Genomic DNA, 20,820 nt, shown 5'->3' with positions numbered 1-20,820 from the left:
CATTTACCCTTTCTTCCCAAAATCGTGATCTGTCGACCCAAAACCAATTTAGTCGACCCAAAATCTATTTTGAGAAAAAATAAGAGTTCACCCAGAAGAATTGGTCGACCAAAATTAAGTTGGTCGACCAAGTATTATGAGTCGACCAAGATTAATTTTCTTGGTCGACCAAAATTTTGTTGGTCGACCAAGAATTCTTCTTCTTGGTCGACCAAACCAAGAAGAAATTCTTGTTGACCAAGAAGAACCCATAATTACTTGGTGTGCCACGTTTGTTTTTGTTTTTTTTTATTATTATTAATTTTTGTCTATTCTAATTATCTTATTCTCTTAATTTTTGTTGAATTTTGTAGGATATACCTTTGGGTCGACCCAAAAGCAAAGCAACAAGGGTCGAAAAGTAGACACAGATAAATATGTGATTCATATGTTAAAACATGTAATATAGTTATGAAATTGTGATTCATATGTTAAAACAACATGTAACATAGTTGGTTATGAAATTGTGATTAAAACATAATTGTGAAATTGTGATTCATATGTTAACATATAACATAATTGTGAAATTGTGGCCCATATGTCAACACACATGCAACATAATTGTGAAATCTATAACATGTAACATAATCATATAACATTATAGAACATACTTGTGAAATTATGTGATTCATATGTTAAAAACATGCAACATTAATCAAAATTGTGTAATTATCCGTCAAAATTAAGTAATTATCGGTCATATTTGTAAAATCTATGGATTCATGTGTTAGAAAAATGGTCGACCCAAAATCAACATGGGTCGACCCAGAAATCACCATGGTCAACCCAGAATCAACCCAGAAATCACCCTGATCGACCAAAAAACTGACCAGCAACAAAATTCCACCATAAATACTTAAATCGAAATAAAAGATCAATACAATGTCCAATAAATAAATAAAAATCAATACAATGTCCAATCAAATACAAAAACAAACACTCAGTCAACCCAAACGTGATCGATGTTGGGCAGACTTGGTCTTTTGTTTGGTCGACCCGGACGGATCTGTGTCAAGAATTGTGGGGAAGCAAAATATGATTTGCATTGAGAATCGTAGTCAAAAAGAAATGAAAAGACGTCGAGGAAAGAGAAACTTAGTTTGAAGCAACTGAACGAGGGTGAAATTAATGTTAAAAGATTAAGCTAATTATATATTTACACTTAAAAATCTTTGATCGCCAAAACAGCACAGCTAACCGGATGAAAACAAGAGAATCCAAAATGGAAGCCGGAATTTGCAAGCTGTAACTTTAAGAACAAGGCGAAGTAAATCTTCACTCCTAGTCTCGAAAGGTACATTCAAAGACCTCTCTTTCTTCAACGGATTTGGTGTTTAGCCCTGTTTGAGTGATTTTGCTGGTAAGATGTATTGCGCGTTTGTTGAATTGAATTTTACTGTAAGAAGAAATTTTTTTTTTTGATGTTTTTCTGACAGTTTTTGTAATTTGGATCGTGATGAGGAACACATTTTAGGGTTGAGATGAAATTTTGAATTTTGGAATTCGGGAGTTTATAATTTCATTGGAGGGAGGCATGAAAGCCGTAAGTGCCGCAAAGTTGATTGTTGATGCGCTGCTGCAAAGTTGATAAATCATTTGATTGCTGGCGCTAACTAGTCTGAGTAGAAAAAATACAAATATTGCACTTTTGGGACGATAAATTTGAGCATTTCACTGCGTGCTGCATTTTGTTTCCTGGCTTGGGATGTTCCACTGGTAAAAGTTTGAAACATATGACTATGATGATCTATAATACCTGTATTAGAACTCTAGAAAGTGGTTCATGGACATTTGCATTTTCGTGCCTAAAATGACATGGCGTAAGCCCCCTCTATATGTTGATTCAACCACCCAACATATATGGTAATCAGGTCTATATGTTTAGCATACACAATTCATTTTTACCTTGTTTTTTCTTCAGCATGCAGCCACCATGTCGTTAGGACACTCTCATCTGGAATTGTGCGAAGTAATGTTCAATGAGCTTTCTTCTTTTATAGAGGAGGTTTCTCTGGAAACTGAGGGAAAACCAAAGTGGAAGGTATTCTTCGGAGTGAAATGCTGTGTACTATTAGTTTTTAGACTCTCTATCTCCCATTTGTTTCTTTTTACCTCTTTTGCTTTCCCTACCTTATAGTTGACACTTTCTGTTGATTTCTTTTTCTTTGCGTCCCTTGGCAAGTCTTTCCTTGGTTCCCTCACTTTTTGTTCTTCTGGAGGAAATCACATTAATTTAAGTGAGTCCAAATATTTTCGAGTTCTTGATTATTTATTAATTAGCGGATACTCATTGATTTATACATTATTCAAAGTTTGTTCTACAAAGTTTTGAAAACATAGCTGTGATGTTGTTCAAGTGGTGAAGGTCAATTTGAAGGGTGTGTGCAGACTGCCAGGATTTGAGAAATCTTATCAAATTTCACTGAACCAAGAGCGAACTTATTATGAACTAAATTCTACATAGACATCATTTTATTCTCGTGATATGTGGTGAAATTGATTTTTGTTTGTGTTAGTGCACTGAGAAAAAATGTCACTTGACCTTATGCAGAGTCAAAAGTCTCGCCGTGAGGAGCTTCGCATCCACATTGCAAATATCTATCGAATGGTTGCAGAAAAGATATGGCCAGGCATGCTAGGTAACAAACCGGTTTTTCGTGTCCATTATTTGAAGTTCATTGAAGAAACAACTAGACATATATTAACAGCACCTGCGGAGAGTTTTCAAGAGATGCAACTTCTTCGATATGCACTTGCTTCTGTTCTAAGATCTCTGGCTCCGGAATTTGTTGATTCTAAATCTGAGAAATTCGATATTAGAACTAGAAAGAAACTTTTTGATCTACTCCTTTCTTGGGGAGATGACACAGGTGGTACATGGAATCAGGATGGTGTTATTGACTATCGACGTGAAGTTGAACGGTACAAGTCTAGTCAGCATTCACGGTCGAAAGATTCTATTGATAAAATTTCATTTGACAAAGAATTGAGTGAACAGGTTGAAGCAATACAATGGGCCTCTATGAATGCCATGGCCTCCCTCCTATATGGGACTTGCTTTGATGACAATGCAAGAAAGATGAGTGGCCGGGTGATTTCGTGGATAAACAGCCTGTTTATTGAGCCAACGCCGAGGGCACCATTTGGTTATTCACCAGCTGATCCAAGAACCCCCGCTTACTCTAAATACACTGGAGATGGTGGGCGAGGAGCAGCTGGCCGTGATAAATACAGAGGCGGACATCATCGAGTTTCTCTGGCAAAACTGGCTCTGAAGAATCTCCTACTCACAAATTTGGATCTATTTCCAGCTTGTATTGATCAGGTACTTATGGGGTTCTTCCAAGACAGCTTGTACGTTGGCTAAGGCATCATCTATGCGAGTGCCGGTTTCAATTTCAAATTAATCGCGGAAGGGTAGGGGTAGGGGGGGGGGTTCGAGGGAGTGTTCTTTTTGTTTCTTCATGTTGGTCGTCCACATATCCTATTTGCAGCTTTCCTATAATACCGTGATAGCCATTATTTTGATATGGATTAAATTTACAGCCTTTTTGTCCAAGTTCTTGTATTGATTATTTTTGTGCTTGAAACTCTGATACTACTGCAGTGCTACTACTCTGATGCTGCTATAGCTGATGGCTACTTCAGTGTGCTGGCTGAGGTCTACATGCGTCAGGAGATACCAAAATGTGAGATTCAGAGACTATTGAGCCTAATTCTTTACAAAGTGGTAGATCCTTCGAGGCAAATCCGTGACGATGCTCTACAAATGCTGGAGACACTCTCTGTCCGTGAATGGGCTGAGGATGGTGCTGAGTGCTTGGGAAGCTATCAAGCTGCTGTTGTTGGCAACCTTCCCGACTCATATCAACAATTCCAATACAAACTCTCTTGCAAACTTGGTAAAGATCATCCAGAGTTGAGCCAACTTCTTTGTGAAGAGATCATGCAGAGGCAACTTGATGCAGTGGATATAATTGCACAACATCAAGTTCTAACCTGCATGGCCCCGTGGATTGAGAATCTCAATTTTTGGAAACTTAAGGATTCAGGATGGAGTGAAAGATTATTGAAAAGCCTTTATTATGTGACCTGGCGGCATGGGGATCAGTTTCCTGATGAAATCGAAAATTTATGGCGTACAATAGCTAACAAGCCGAGGAATATAAGCCCAGTCCTTGATTTCTTAATCACCAAAGGTATGGAGGATTGCGATTCAAATGCATCTGCAGAAATAAGTGGAGCCTTTGCCACATACTTCTCCGTTGCCAAGAGGGTAAGTTTATATTTAGCGCGAATCTGTCCACAACGGACAATCGACCACTTGGTTTACCAATTGGCTCAAAGAATGCTCGAGGATACTGTGGAGCCATTACGACCTAGAGCAAGTAAGGGTGATGCTGGTGGAAATGTTGTCTTGGAATTTTCTCAGGCACCTGCTGTGGCTCAAATCACCACTGTTGTTGACAGCCAGCCTCACATGTCACCTTTACTTGTCCGGGGTTCTCTTGATGGACCATTGAGAAACACCAGTGGAAGCTTGAGCTGGAGAACTGCCGCTGTTGGTGGAAGAAGTGCTTCTGGCCCATTGAGTCCTATGCCTCCTGAGCTGAATATTGTTCCTGTAACTGCTGGTCGATCTGGGCAACTACTACCATCATTAGTTAACATGTCAGGGCCACTAATGGGGGTGCGAAGCTCGACGGGAAGCTTGCGAAGTCGCCATGTATCTCGAGACAGTGGAGATTACCTCGTCGACACTCCAAATTCTGGGGAAGATGGATTGCACTCTGGTGTTGCCACTCACGGTGTGAATGCTAAAGCACTTCAGTCAGCTTTGCAAGGCCATCAGCAACACTCATTGACACATGCCGACATTGCATTGATTCTACTAGCTGAAATTGCATACGAGAATGATGAAGATTTTAGGGAGCATTTGCCGCTTCTGTTTCATGTAACATTTGTCTCAATGGACAGTTCAGAGGATATTGTGTTGGAGCATTGTCAACACCTACTTGTTAATTTGCTTTATTCCCTTGCTGGCCGGCACTTAGAGCTGTATGATGTTGAGAATAGTGATGGAGAAAACAGGCAGCAAGTTGTGAGCCTAATTAAATATGTCCAATCAAAGAGAGGTAGCATGATGTGGGAAAACTGAAGACCCCACAGTTATCAGGATAGAGCTTCCAAGTGCAGCACTTTTGTCTGCTCTTGTGCAAAGCATGGTTGACGCAATTTTTTTCCAAGGAGATCTTAGAGAAACTTGGGGGGCAGAGGCACTAAAATGGGCAATGGAATGTACTTCGAGACACCTTGCTTGCCGATCACACCAAATTTATCGTGCCCTCAGACCGCATGTCACAAATGATGCTTGTGTATCTCTTCTTCGCTGCCTTCATAGGTGCCTGGGCAATCCAGTGCCATCAGTTTTGGGTTTTATAATGGAAATTTTATTGACTTTGCAGGTTATGGTGGAAAATATGGAACCTGAAAAGGTCATACTCTATCCCCAGCTTTTCTGGGGATGTGTTGCCATGATGCACACAGACTTTATTCACGTGTACTGCCAGGTGCTTGAACTTTTCTCACGAGCAATTGACCGCCTATCTTTCCGGGACACTACAACAGAAAATGTGCTGCTTTCCAGTGTGCCCCATGATGAGCTTGACACAAATGCATCAGATAGTTCAGAATTTCAGCACACTATGTCTAGAAATACCTCTGAAACATCTCCATCAAGTGGAAAAGTGCCAGCATTTGAAGGAGTACAACCACTTGTGCTTAAAGGACTGACGTCCCCAGTTAGTCATGTTGTTTCCATTAAGGTTCTCTCTCAAATCACTGTCCCCTCTTGCGATTCGATTTTTGGTGATGCAGAAACACGCCTCTTGATGCACATCACAGGCTTGCTTCCATGGCTTTGCTTACAGCTCAGCCAGGATGCAGTGGTGGGACCTGCTTCGCCTCTGCAACAGCAATACCAAAAGGCTTGTTCTGTTGCAACTAATATTGCGATATGGTGTCATGCAAAATCAATGGATGAGTTAGCAACTGTCTTTATGGCTTACGCCTCTGGCGAGATCAGAGGGATAGAGAATCTTCTGGCTTGCGTCTCGCCATTGTTGTGCAACGGGTGGTTCCCCAAGCACTCTGCTCTGGCTTTTGGTCACCTGCTACGGCTTCTGGAGAAAGGGCCAATTGAATATCAGCGCGTCGTACTTCTTATGCTGAAGGCCTTACTTCAGCACACTCCTGTGGATGCAGCTCAGAGTCCTCAAATGTTTGCCATTGTTTCCCAACTTGTGGAGAGTACCTTATGCTGGGAGGCACTAAGCGTGCTAGAAGCACTCTTACAGAGCTGCAGCTCTTTGCCCGGGTCCCATCCGCAAGATCCGGGTTCTTTTGAGAATGGATTTGGTGCGATAGATGAGAAGATACTTGTGCCTCAAACCTCGTTTAAAGCTCGAAGTGGGCCTTTGCAGTTTTCAACTGTTCTGGGATTTGGGGCAGGCTTGACACCACAGGGGCAAGCTAATGCTGCTGAATCCGGTATATCTCCGAAAGAGTTGGCGCTGCAGAATACACATGCGATGCTGGGCAGGGTTCTAGACAACTGTGCGCTCGGGAGACGGAGAGACTATAGAAGGTTAGTTCCTTTTGTGACCACCAATGGAAACCATTAAGTCCATAGGTATTCCTCTCGCCTCTGGATGTGTTTTAAGATTGTGGGCCGGAAATTAGAGGACTGGTAAATGTAAATAAGATTTTCCTTGGATGTAGTATTGTTTTAAGTGGTGTGTTATTTTTTTTTTTTTGGTTCTTTTCTACCAAGTCTATGCAAAACCATCAACTTTGTATGTAGTTTACTCGTGTGCCAGCACATTGTGTAATGTAACATTCAGCTGGTTGGAACTTGGAATGAACTGTATATATTTATTTTCACTATTATATTAAGTTAGACATTCTATATTTAAATTGTTCTGTCAAGTTTGTGTTGTCAATAGTAGTTGCACAATTCTGAAATTGTAGGAATCTCATGTTTCATTTGGGAAGAGGGCTTTGGAAAGAAAGAATTTCAAAATATTCAAACAAATCTACACAAGAAGTTTGATTAATTTCTAAATCTATGGATATGAAATCCCTTGCCTATTTATTATTATTAGTTATTTTTAATCACAATGATATAGGCATTTAAAATCTAAATTCATAATTTGAAATCAGGTCATTCGATTCAAATGGAGAATCAGTTAGTCTACACTCATAAAACATATCATTATTTTATGTGGTGTGGGTGATTATGGTCGGTCACTGGTTTCGTTATCAGGTAATAAAATAATAATTAGATGTGTTTTTGTTCGATAGATAAATTTATTTTAGAGAATCATTTGGTAAGTTTTTCATATATATTAGTTGTTAACACGTAAAAAAAAACATGTGACCTTTATCTCCACACCAACTAATATGAAGTGTATTCATTCATGTGGGATGTGTCTTGTTTTGCTTTGTACACAGTTTTATTTCTTTTTTTGGGTTATTTTTTTAAAAGTACAAAATTCCTTTTTAACATAAATTTATATTTTTCCCTCGTATAATTTTTTATTGCTTCAATCATTATGCTATTGAAAACATATATCCATTTTGACTTTTTTTTCAAATTAATAGTGGACGAAATTATTATAAATTCATGATGAATATGAAGGTGACAGAAAATAAGTGTAGAGCATAACATATACAACCAAAATGTCTAGGTAAATCAATTTGTAAGGACTTCAAACATTAATCGTAGACCGCTAACATCCCGAGCTCTTTTGATTATTAATTATAAATCCCGATACTTTTCCTAGTAGCTAGTTCTTATGGAAAATACTTAATGTTATAATGATCTAATTATTCTTGAAAATATTTCAAAATGATTAAGAAGTTTAGATATTTAAATTTGATCTAAAAAAACAAACAATGCACCACAAGATTTACTATGTTCACGCAAGAGGGTGCATATCGATCTTAAATTTCACCTCCTGTGATTTTGGCTTCATTCACATCTTTCAATTTTGGTCATCATGTTCTCCAGAACACTCAGATCCCATTACTTCCGTCATTTTAATTATTATTTTTTTTTATCAACATCGATCTCGCAAAAGAATACAATATTTTTGCATGTTAAGACAACTTGGCCACTTAGAGAAAAGGATAGAGTAGATGATGTGTGTATATAGGACGATCACATAATAAATTTTTTTTTATAAGTTAATTTTGATATGTTTTTCTTAAATTGAAAAAGAAAAAGAAAAAAAAAAGGTCAATTTGTTTAATTTTTCTAAGTTTCGTTACCGATAAGTGAATGTCATTTTATCCATGCTCATATAAGTGTGTACATTAGGTGTACAACATAGCAAAACTGTATATATAATTTGTAAGACGGTCTCACAGATCTTTATCCGTCATGCTCATATTTATAATAATAAGTAAGATATTTGTCTCACGGAATCGAAAAAAACAGGATACATATTTTTCGAATATATTTCCATCCACCTCTGAACCAACCAACAAACTAGGCTCAACGCTCACCACCACCATTCGCTGTCTCTGCAGGGGAGTTAATTTCATCACATCAATCTATTTTCAAAGAAATAAATTCAAAGAAAAACAAAAAGTATTTACCATCAAATTTTTACTTATCTAGCTTACCAAATTAAAGAAAATAAATAAATAATATATATATCCCATAAGTCGATGACACGTAACCTAAACCAACAGTATCCGACGAGTACTGATTATCCAATGACGACACTTTGCAATAAAAATGGAAACAAACAAAAGTAAAAAACATCGTGTCACCAAAATGTTTTGTTAACATCAATTTTAGTGAAGAAAAAGCATCGGCAATTTCCTTCGACTAACCAAACACCTTTTATATCCACCTTCTTAGTGGGTCAACAATTTCATTTAATTTATAAAAATATTAACGTAAGCACACTGGTGATAATTTCAAAATAATGGCAGTTCTATATAATGAGAATGGGCGATTTGAATACATGACAAATACAAAATGAAAAATTATAGAGTAAAAATTAATTAAACTTTTTAAAGATATATATCTGTTTGAATTTAATTCGGATGCTTTTTAGTTTCAGGGCCGAGGAGAAGTGTACATACTTATATTGATTTTCACGGCACCGTACATATCAGCATCATCATGTAGGAGTGTCGTATCAACGTGGAGAAAAACTAAAAATTTTCAATACAAAAGACAACGGACCAAGATGAAATTTAACAAAGACAAATATGTATAATAAACTTTGCAGTTTTTCCTAATTAACAATTCATAAACTAAATGACGATGACGATGATGATGATTATTATTAAATTTAAATCGTTATAATGTTATTGGGTTTATTTTATTAATTTTCTTTCCTTGTGTTCCTAGCTAGTTGGATATTTTGCATTAATTTCAAGTGGAAGCAAAAAGTCAGGAGATGAATGATTGGAAGTGTCATTGCCCAGTAGTGAATTAAACTTATCCAGTCTTAACCAATCCCTCTTGATCCAATAAAAAAAAAAAAAACAATTATTGTAATTTGTAATCCATGGGGAAATAAGGCATTATATTTAGCCCTACGAGTTGTCAAACAAAAGAAATTAATTGGTGCGTGAGGAAATCTATAAATCATGTCTTAGAGTAAGGGAAAAAAATTGTGTGGGCTGCAGCTAGCCGGTTACTTGAGTGGGGGGGGGTGCATGCATGTGATACATGTTTAAAGCAACAACTGTTATTAATCAAGCCAGATCGATATTTTCTTGAAGAGCTCCATTATATCATACACAATCTTCATTGTCGTCATGTATCCGGCTCGATCTATATATCGTGAGCCGACAGACCTGAAAATATAGGACCGGCGAGATACCCGTGCGCGCATGGTGGATATTAGTGATGTGAGCTAGGTCCCTTACAGCTAGCTAGCGCCTGATTCAAGGAAAAATAATGCTTTGTGTGAAGCTTGAAAAGGGGGAGTGCAAAGGTTAAATCCAATACCCTCACCGTTGGTTTAGGGTCCTGTCCCCATTTATGCATGCTCCTTCTCATGATTAACAATCCAAAAACTTGGATCCTTCCAATCCCCACATATTTATATATTGAGTGGGAAAAAATATAAACTCTTTTTCCATATTCTCTGTGAAAAGTCGAAAAAAAAGAGGAAAAAAACGCTCTAATCTATTCAAACATTAAAAAAAAAACATTTATTTTTTTAAAAAAACTAAAATAATTGTTTAATGATATTTCCTCAATTTAGTACATTTCTAAACATGTAGTTTATGAAGGGCATAAAATGATTAGGTGCGGGAAAGAATTTTTTCTTAAAAAAAAAAAGATATGCTGACGGGAGTATGTGCCTTGAGTGGGTGATATATGTAATTTTATTGGTCACTTCTTACACGCACGGTTTTTGTCGAATGACATTTCCTTTAATTTCGTTTTCCTCTCTCCCATTTTTTTTCTTTTGCATATTCCAAATCATGTCAGGGCTTTGTAAGGAAATGAGACAAAATAATAAAGTTTAAATATGAAATCTTAAATTTTCATATATCCCATCTGAATTAAAAAAAAATATTAAAACAAAAAATGGTCTACCCATCTAAAGGTAGATCGAAAAACGTATGATTTTATTTGAAAATTTTACAGTATTTCTTATGGGGTATAAATGTCATTTTATTTTATCAAACATATTGTTAATGAAAATGTTTGTCATCCGTACATAAAAGAAGATTCAAGGGGTCATTTAATTCCTTTTTGTTGATAAATAAATAAATAAAGCCACATTCAACGCGAGGCAGAAAAAGTACGTAACAGTAAAGCAATTGTGTTCAAGAAAGTTTAGTGAAATTCCTTTTTTTTTTAGGTCTTGATAATATTATATATGTCAACATGTGTGTCTGCAAAAGCCTCTTTTTCGAAAATGTGTGTGCTAGATGGTACGTTTGGCACGGTCAGTGGCGGAGCCAGGAATCTGGCGCTACCCTGACTAAAATTTTAAACTCTAACTTTCTTTAATATTTTAAATTGATCTACCCGGGCTAATATAAAATTTATCCAAAATTATACAAAAATTTACATATAATTTTTTTTTAAAAAAAATGGGATACAAGAGGCTGTAGCTCCCCCTCTGGGCACGGTCATCACAAAATTCGATTCAAGATTTATTTATAATAAATTTATTTTCTCGTGCTCGAAAAAAATATATTATTACTATGGTGAAACTTACATCCATTTAATTTTGATAGTTATATTTGATGTATTTATTGCATGCATGTAATTTTGATTAGTATATTTGATAGTTATATCATGATGTATTTACTGCATGCATGCGTATTGTCCCTACACTATTTCATATAATTTACGCTACATGTAGTCATTTAAACAATGCCTTGTAAAAGATCAGTCAAAGAATATGAAGATCAGCTTCAATAATTGTGCATATATTTGATATTTATGCTTCCTTCACAACTAAAAACAAGAAGCAAAAGCAATTGAAATGACAGCATGCTGTTAAAGCCTACACCTTTAAAGTCTATCAAGAAACTAGATTCATCACTTTGGTCAAAAGAAAACCATCAACAAAGAACTATTAGACACACGGAAATCTATAGATATTTAGCCACAATTCCTACGATCGAGGAATAATTATAAAATTTGATTAAAGGGTGACACAAAGATATTCTCATGGTATACAATTCTAAGTTTTTTATGCACAAAATCGGCACGTATATGCCTCTCCTTCGATCCCCCGTTGTACGTTCAGTTTAACATCCTCAACTTGATTGGATGTTCACTCCTTGCATGACTTAGAGCACTGCAGATCGAATATCAAGGATACGAGCAGAAAATTACACTTGTTTAGTTGGTTAGATAAGATAGGCAGAATATAGCATTTTATAGTTATAGTAAATAATTTTTTAAAATATTTCAAAGAGGACTCGAACCTAGGGGGAGGGGAAAGGTGAGACCAACCAACTGGGCTAAGCCCGGTCTCAGTTATAGTAAACAATTGTATCAATAAAAGTAAATGTAGATCCCAAAGTAACGCAAAGAAAAAATATATTCAGACAAGAAAAGAAATAAGAGTCAATGTATGTCTAATTATATGGTTGAACATTAAAGCCAGTACCCAACTTGAACCAATAAGCAAGAGAAAGCACTTACCCTCCATTAGAGCTCTTATTCTTGATGCATACAAACTTCTATTTCCTTAGTGGAATGGAACATACATTTCAAAGTACAATTCCTCATAGTCGATCGCCTTCAAATCCAAGAAAGGCCACTAGTCGCGGAGAGACATCTTAATGTAATAAATTTAAACTGGAGATCTAAAATTTACACAAGAAATTTGAATATTTTTTTTCCAATTATTTTGGATCCGACCCCGTTCAAATCCCCACCAACAATAGTACAAGAATTTTCAAGCTGCGTACAAGAAATGCAAGTTTGTATGGTTTTAAAAATTATGATCTTTACAAAAGCTATACACTAAAGTGGCCAGCTTTTGATGAGCACTACATCCATTGACTACTCCATAAATTGGAGTTAAAGTGCACACGTTGGGGCATAACTCATTCAATAATGATTCCTTTGTAAAAGATTAATCAGGAATAGCTAGAGTATCTTTGCTCCAATTGTTATAGCTTCATCGGGAACAAGTTCACATTTATGAATTTTAAACATACAGGAACAAACAGTTATTGCTTTATAGTATACAAATCATCAGTGAAATGCTAGTATCATTGTTTCAAATAATGGCACATAGTAACTCGATATATTCATTCTATATCTGATGTTTAAGTAAGGTCTCTCTTTATACCATAATGTAGCAGTTTAACATGCAGGATTTCGAGTCCCAGCAACAAAAGATGACCAAAATAAAAGAGTTTATAATGCTTGTTTTCTCATTATATAATTTCATAAAAGAGGTTTCTAGGGTCACCAATTCGTGTATACAATTTTTCCACTTTTGGAAAAGGAATTGCCATCCCAACCCCATATTTGGTTTCATCCTATTTCACAATATCTATCTCTAATATAGATGATATAGTAATAAACATTTTACTGTAGCACAACCTTGTATCAGCTCACTATTAGATTGACTTCTCCATCCATCCCCCCCACCCCAATACCACAATTCAATTATTACACCCCAATAATTAAATTTTGTTCTGTCTGATGTAAGTATTTAATTTATATTATAAAGATTATCCACCACAAAGCTTTTATTTCATAATAATTTATGTGGAGTGGCTGCGTAACATCCAGGGATGAAACCAACTGGAGTGAGTTAAAGTAGTCATCACCTCAACTAAAACTTGTGCATAAATAAATAATTTATCAAGAAATTTACCTTGCACTTGATTAGTTTTTTTTTTCATTTTATGGTGTTATGCATCGAAATGTTTTTTGCCCCATAAAGATATCTACTGATTCCATCCATCATAAAATCCATGACAATCATGTATATATAAGGGACATAATGCAAAGACATGTGCATCATTTTGCACCTCAACTAAAACTTGTGCATACATAAATAATTTATTGCACTTCTTTAATTTTTTTCATTTTAACGTGTTATGCATCGAAATGTTTTTTGCCCCATAAAGAAATCTACTGGTTCCATCCATCATAAAATCCATGACAATCATGTATACATGGAGGACGTAATGCAAAGACCTGTAAATCGTTTTGCATGACTGCATACTTGAAATGCAATTTAATAAACAATTTCTTCTACATCTACACACAAGCACAGTAGACCCAAGTTTTTTGAAACCAACTAATTAACCCACCATTCAACTAATTATTTGGCCACAATGTTATTATTATGCACGTGATCGCCATCATGTTCCAATGATCTCAAATCAAGAACCCTACTGTACTCAAAATTGATTGAATATTGTGGCCTACAGCCACCTTTTCCATCCTATAAATTCACCCCTTCCCACAAGTCTCTCTTTGCCTTCAACCATCAACTCTTATTCCCCTTGAAATCTCCCACACTCCCATTTTCAAAGCATTTACCAATCAAAATCATTAAAGAGATGCAACAGTGCGAATTCTCCGAGCTCGAATATCTTTTTCCTCCAAACTCGACTTGTTTCCAACCCTATCTCTACATGATCAATGATAACAATATGGTACCAGCACACCTTTTTCACCCATTTCCCAACCCTTTACATCAACTCAACGTAAACCCACAAGTTCGAGAACTCAATCCTCAATCTACATGTTTAAGCAGCAATAATTCGACTTCTGATGAAGCAGAGGAGCAACAATTTAGCATCATAAATGAGAGGAAACAGAGAAGAATGATATCAAACCGAGAATCTGCACGTAGATCACGTATGCGAAAACAAAGGCACTTGGACGAGCTTTGGTCACAAGTCGTTTGGCTTCGTAATGAGAATCACCAACTCATTGATAAACTGAACCATGCGTCCGATGATCACGATCGAGTGGTTCAAGAAAACATTCAGCTGAAGGAAGAAACCTCAGAGCTTCGCCAAATAATTACTAATATGCAGCTTAGTAGTCCATATTCTAGCCTGATCAAAGAGCTTCACGGTTATCCTTGCAACGATTTACCTTAAAATTAATTCTACATGTATTCAACTACACCAAGGTGGCCGTGATTCACGTATTTCCTTAACATCTTTGGCTCAATGGGGGCCTCGCTGTAATGAGTGTTGGATAAGATTAGTAATTTAATAAAATCTTGTGATATTATCATAGACATGGTGCCAAAAAATTTGAATTATACAAGGTGATGAACTATTTTCCTTCGTGAAAAAAGGTACTAAATAAGCAAGACCTCATGTGGCGAAAGTGTGGATAATGGATATCCATCAAGGCCTAGCATGCAGCCAATTTAAATCCAATTACATTCGAAATTTCTAAAAAAAAAAAATCGAAAGCTCTGCGACTAAGTACAATCTCCCCAATAATTAAGGTTTCAGGCCACTCATTGACTTTGCTTCGCCATTGTCTCCCAAATAAAAAAAGAAATCATTTCGGACTCAAAGTAATCTGGCCTCTCGAGACAAATCGTGCCCTCTAGCCATCAATTTTTTTTTTTTGTTTATACCTTTTTTGACATTAAAATATATCTAGTTTTTACACAAACTATTGTGGGTTCACACGCACGCATACATAAAACAAAACCGATATTGTGAAAAAGAAGAAAAGGCAATAAAGATTTAGAGGCAAGAATCATGCTTGCTTAGATTGAACGGCCAGAAGAACAAATAAACACCAAAAAATCAAATGCATGACTGAAGCCCACACAAACCTTTTTAACAGCAGTTCCAACCAGTTTTAGCATTAAAATAGTTCAGAATCATCGGGATTTCGTTCCAATTTTACTCATCAAACTCGAATTGCTCTCCGTACTCCTTCAATTAGGCGCAATTGGGGAAAAACGAACCATGAGTTTCGAGAAAAGCTCCTAAAGGCCTGACATTTGATCGCTCGGTAACTTGAGCAGGCCTCGCGCGTAGCACGTTAATTTGCCGCATTCTGTTATTTACAAAATAGACCCTGAAAACTCCAGATATTCCGCGGGAGGATACAAAGTTCGAGTTTGGACTTTCGAAAAAGTAGTAACTAACTGAATATTATGGGTATTCTAAATTTTTTTAAGAAAAATTATTACAAAAATTAAAATATTTTTTTTTGACAGCCAAATGTTTTCTGTATTGCAATATTAGTTTTAAATTTGTAATCATCATCTTTAATATTTTTAAGGTTATGTTTGATTGGTTTGATGGATTGGATTATTAAATACTATAATTTAACGAATTGATTATTTATTTAATATCAATAAATTCAGTTATTATTTATCTTATATCAATAAGATAATTAAATGTAAAATTATAGTGTTATATTTCACATCTTATTTATTTATTTTTATTAACTATTTAAAAAAATAAAAATATAATTTATCATCTTATAACAAATTTAATCAATCAAATCAAACATATTATCATTTTATAAAATAAAAATTGTATTTTTTGTTATATATATTTGTTTTTTGCGATTTTTGTTTTTTATGTGTTCTAATTTCAATATTAGTCATATATATCTGGTAAAAATTTGGGTGAGACGGTCTTACAGGTTGTATTTTGTGAAATATATCTCTTATTTGGATCATTCATGAAAAAATATTACTTTTTATTATGAATATCGATAGAATTGACTCGTCTCACAGATAAAAATTCGTGAGACTGTCTCACAAAAGACATACTCTATATCCTTTCATTTTTTTACAAATTTATTATTTTCATCGGAAGTATTGATTGATGTGACAGTATATATGTTAAAATCAAACGCTTACTACTAGGCCAAAAGTTATAGTTGTTAGCCAAAACTCAACTTTATTTTCTTATACACTTGGCAGCACAGAATGCATATACTGGCTGCTAATGGGTCGGACTGTTAGGCCCATGAGTCCAGGGAGGTGCATGTCTATCTGCTTGAGCTGTCTCATATCCCTTAGAAATCAGTCTTACCATTTTCCTATAGTCGGCCCTGCCTCCAGCGGAGATAGTATTACTCGTTAAAATCTGGTGTCACTTTTTTACAGTCCACTTAGCCAACTAGATCAAGCGGTGCAACGTCAGCAGCTTGACGCATGATAACTTCCCAGAAGTTCACCCATCTCAGTATTACTTTCATTCATGCATGCGTAACCCAACAAATATCTATATCATGTAAGCCACGTAAATGCCACATATGTATCACATCAATGTGAAGTGAGAAAAAAGACTAAAATTTCAAAATAATAAGTTAGCAAACCAAAAGTAAAATTCGATACAAGAAAAGAGACAATTTTAATATTTTAGTTTTCTCTTTATTTTTATGCTATTAAAAATCATACTCAAATATTTTAAAATCATAATATTATAATCTTATCAACTCAACTAAAGGGCTCTTCTGCAACACGTTTTAATCATTTTCATATAAATGCTAAAATCTTTCATCAAAATCCCATAACATATGACATTCGGTAAGAATAATAAAATCTAAATATATTATTAATTTCGTGGAAATGATTCAAGAAATTATAGTGGAAATGATTCAAGAAATTATATAGTATTCAATTTTGAACTGCTACAATAGAATAAAAAGCTTGTGGAATCTGATTATTCTTATCGAAAAATTCAATAGTTATGCTCGTGAGGATGGTTGAGCATCCTTTCTTTTCACATTGTGTTGACCAATTTTTCGATAATAATAATAATAATTTACTTGAATTATCTAAAATAAAATTTAATATAAATGATAATAATCAAAGAAATGAAACCAAATATACCAACCACAGCCAACAACCCCTAGACCTGGAACAAATATCAGTGGGAAGAGTTGGGCCAAATTTGACAGAATTTGGAAGACGACAAGGTTTCCAATTTTACGGTACTCCGCGTGTTTGTCATTCTATTTTCTTTTCTTTTTTTAAATCATTTTTCCTGGTTTTTTCTTCCATATATTACTGAAATTGATCCATTGTTTAATCACTGCATATTTACAGATCTTTGCTCTATTGGGCTCCTGTTGATTTCTCAGTAAAGTCGATTTACCAAGCCACCGATTGAAGGTTCGGTTTCTCATTATTTTCCGATTTATATTTATGCATTGAAGGGTAAAGTAAGTTGCTCATGTTGGCTGGTTTTGTTTTCTTGTTTATGGCTTTGTTGATTATACATTTGCATTTCTTTTCTCTGGGAATCGACGATTCTTGTTCTCTCTGCTATTGTTTCCATTTACTTGCTGGTGATGTAATCTTTGATATATTTCATCTATAAAGCTACGATCTTGCTGAATTTATTTGTGCTGTTTGAGGTATATAATCAAGTGAAAAGATTACAGTTTGAGACTTTTGTGGACTGTTTGGTTGGATGTCATACTGTTTCATTCATTATGTCGTGAGCAGGGGGCGAGGGGCCGTCAACACCTCTCATCCAAGAAAATATTTAAATGCCTGATTTTTCAATTCAAGTCTGATCTCCAAATTCAGATCAGTTGCCCCCACAGTCTAGATTTCGCAGCCCCCTACCCAAAATTATTGGGTCAGCTCTGGCTTGAAGAGTGGAGGCAAACCTTTTCGAAGGGGTAACTTAGCTGATTAACAGGAATCTTCTGGCTTTGCTCGTGATATCATGATTTAATGTACAAATCAGAATGGCTGAGCATTAGTTTGTCTTTGATAGAAAGTTCATACTTTGGGAAGATATGACCGAGTGAAATTCAAAGTTTGGTAGCTTCTTGCATTGGCAATTTTTATAGCTATCTGGAGTAAATAAAGGCCAAGTTTTATGAATAATGTTGAATTTCATTCTATATATGTCTTGAGAGATAGACCAAGGTTGAAGTCCTCATATTATATGATTCTATTTTGAAGTCCAACTGCATTGAAAATTGAACATGATGTTTGGTTTGTGTGTTAGTGTGATTTGGTTCAAATGAATAATCATGAAATTAACATGATACGGACAATGTTTTATCTGAAGTTCTCAGCAGTTATATTTTGAGGAAGAGTCGTGATATTTTAACAGACTCACTTCAGCTCTTTTTTCTAAGAAAAAGAAATCAACAGGCCCTGTAAATCTTACTAGCACGCTAATGATTATGATTGCTATTTGAGAAATGCAATGGCCTACTAGTACTCTTTTTCCGAGTTTTGTGTAGGTTTATTTGTTTACCAGATCAAGATTGAAGAAGTCTGAATAGTTGTATGTTTAAAATCTGTCAGGAAAAGGCATGGCCAGTCAATCCTCAAAACCGACTAGAATCGGTCTTGCTGGTCTTGCTGTCATGGGGCAAAATCTAGCCCTCAACATTGCTGAAAAAGGATTTCCCATTTCCGTTTATAATCGGACTACATCTAAAGTTGATGAGACTGTTGAAAGAGCAAAACTTGAGGGAAATCTTCCCGTATTTGGCTTCCATGATCCCGAATCATTTGTTCATTCGATACAAAAACCACGTGTGATTATCATTCTTGTCAAAGCTGGTGCTCCTGTTGATCAAACCGTCAAAACTCTTTCTACTTACATGGAGAAGGGTGATTGTATCATTGATGGTGGAAACGAGTGGTATGAAAATACAGAGAGAAGGGAAAAGGCTATGGCTGAGTTAGGTCTTTTGTATCTTGGCATGGGCGTTTCTGGTGGTGAAGAGGGTGCTCGAAACGGGCCATCTCTGATGCCTGGAGGGTCCTTCGAAGCCTACAAATATATAGAGGACATCATCCATAAAGTTGCTGCTCAAGTTCCTGACAGTGGACCCTGTGTGACGTATATTGGAAAAGGCGGATCTGGTAACTTTGTTAAGATGATTCACAATGGAATTGAATATGGGGACATGCAACTGATTGCTGAGGCATATGATGTACTGAAATCCGTCGGTAAATTGTCGAATGAGGAATTACACAATGTATTTTCTGAATGGAACAAAGGGGAGCTTCAAAGTTTCTTGATCGAAATCACCGCTGATATATTTGGAGTTAAGGACGACAAGGCTGATGGTTATCTGGTTGACAAAGTTTTGGATAAAACCGGAATGAAGGGTACTGGGAAATGGACTATTCAGCAGGCTGCTGAATTGTCGGTTGCAGCTCCAACCATTGAAGCATCTCTCGATTCAAGATTCTTGAGTGGGTTGAAAGAGGAACGAACTGAAGCTTCGAAAGTGTTCAAAACTGGCGGTTTTGGCGACATTCTGACTGATCAAGAAGTTGACAAGGCTAAACTGATCCATGACGTTAGGCAAGCTCTATATGCATCTAAAATTTGTAGTTATGCTCAAGGGATGAATCTAATCCGAGCCAAGAGCATTGAGAAAGGATGGGATCTGAAGTTGGGAGAACTTGCTAGGATTTGGAAGGGAGGTTGCATTATTCGGGCAATCTTCTTGGACCGGATCAAGAAAGCCTACGACAGAAACGCGGATCTTGCCAACCTCTTAGTGGACCCCGAGTTTGCTCAAGAGATGATCGACCGACAGTCAGCTTGGAGACGAGTTGTTTGCCTGGCGATCAATGCTGGCATCTGCACCCCTGGTATGTCTGCTAGTCTTGCTTATTTTGACAGTTACAGGCGGGAGAGGTTGCCTGCTAATTTGGTGCAGGCTCAAAGAGATTACTTTGGTGCTCATACATATGAAAGAACCGATATTCCTGGATCATTCCACACAGAGTGGTTTAAAATCGCGAAAAAGATTAATAATTAAGAGTTGGCTTGTTATGTTCTTAACAAATAAAGAATGGGACATCAATCTTGGATGCCTCACTTGGCCATTGATAAGATATTCTGAAGATGTATTGATTGACTTGTTTCTTCCTTTGTATGTTTTGTTGTTGTACTTCTGCTAGTCATCTTGCGATCATTTGGAACACGCAGTTTCAGTTCAGTTTTTCACCACTTGGAAACGCAATTTGATCCTTGTATCAAGATTTGGTGACTTTTTGTGGAAAAATTATTCGACCGGGGAATAAACTTATGTGGCGGAATGAGATTCATGAGCGAATTTTTTAAAAAAAATAACATTTGTCAAACTAAGTTTTTGAAAGAAAAAAAAAATCATCTGCCAAGCATATTTGAATGTATTTTTATAAACTGGAGAGAATTAATTAATTTAAAAAAAATCGTCAAAAATTATTTTGCTTGATTATCTCGGAATGAGAGGATTTGGCCCATGCTTTCTCCACTCTTTCTTTAAAATTTTCTATATATTTTTTATGTTTA

General features: G+C 36.0%; 3 protein-coding genes across 4 annotated transcripts; all 3 read left to right on the top strand.

Annotated features, from left to right (window-relative positions):
* Positions 1 to 1,129: 1,129 nt before the first annotated feature.
* LOC142546677 (cell morphogenesis protein PAG1-like) lies at positions 1,130 to 6,993 on the top strand. The gene is given in 6 exon segments (XM_075654519.1): positions 1,130 to 1,333; positions 1,501 to 1,582; positions 1,961 to 2,080; positions 2,591 to 3,364; positions 3,647 to 5,194; positions 5,196 to 6,993. Coding segments are annotated over 5 exon segments (3,978 nt in total). The 5' UTR covers positions 1,130 to 1,333; positions 1,501 to 1,573; the 3' UTR covers positions 6,723 to 6,993.
* A 4,533-nt stretch (positions 6,994 to 11,526) lies between these two features.
* Positions 11,527 to 14,754, top strand: LOC142546674 (basic leucine zipper 43-like). Its single transcript, XM_075654513.1, has one exon. The coding sequence runs from the start codon at positions 14,122 to 14,124 to the stop codon at positions 14,668 to 14,670; it is 549 nt and encodes a 182-aa protein (XP_075510628.1). The 5' UTR covers positions 11,527 to 14,121; the 3' UTR covers positions 14,671 to 14,754.
* A 2,593-nt stretch (positions 14,755 to 17,347) lies between these two features.
* On the top strand, positions 17,348 to 20,493 carry LOC142546671 (6-phosphogluconate dehydrogenase, decarboxylating 2). Of its 2 annotated transcripts, none has more exons than XM_075654509.1 (3): positions 17,348 to 17,491; positions 17,607 to 17,672; positions 18,828 to 20,493. In XM_075654509.1, exon 3 carries the CDS (start codon positions 18,836 to 18,838, stop codon positions 20,303 to 20,305), a length of 1,470 nt encoding a protein of 489 aa, XP_075510624.1. In that variant the 5' UTR covers positions 17,348 to 17,491; positions 17,607 to 17,672; positions 18,828 to 18,835; the 3' UTR covers positions 20,306 to 20,493. The 2 variants fall into 2 exon arrangements, with proteins under 2 accessions (XP_075510624.1, XP_075510625.1); XM_075654510.1 differs by having other exon boundaries at positions 17,454 to 17,476.
* Positions 20,494 to 20,820: the final 327 nt, after the last annotated feature.

The sequence above is a fragment of the Primulina tabacum genome, chromosome 5 (genome assembly GCF_025594145.1).
Source record: "Primulina tabacum isolate GXHZ01 chromosome 5, ASM2559414v2, whole genome shotgun sequence".
Classification (NCBI taxonomy): domain Eukaryota; kingdom Viridiplantae; phylum Streptophyta; class Magnoliopsida; order Lamiales; family Gesneriaceae; genus Primulina; species Primulina tabacum.
The sequence above is the reverse complement of the archived record's forward strand: the minus strand, read 5'-3'. Positions and strand labels throughout refer to the sequence as shown.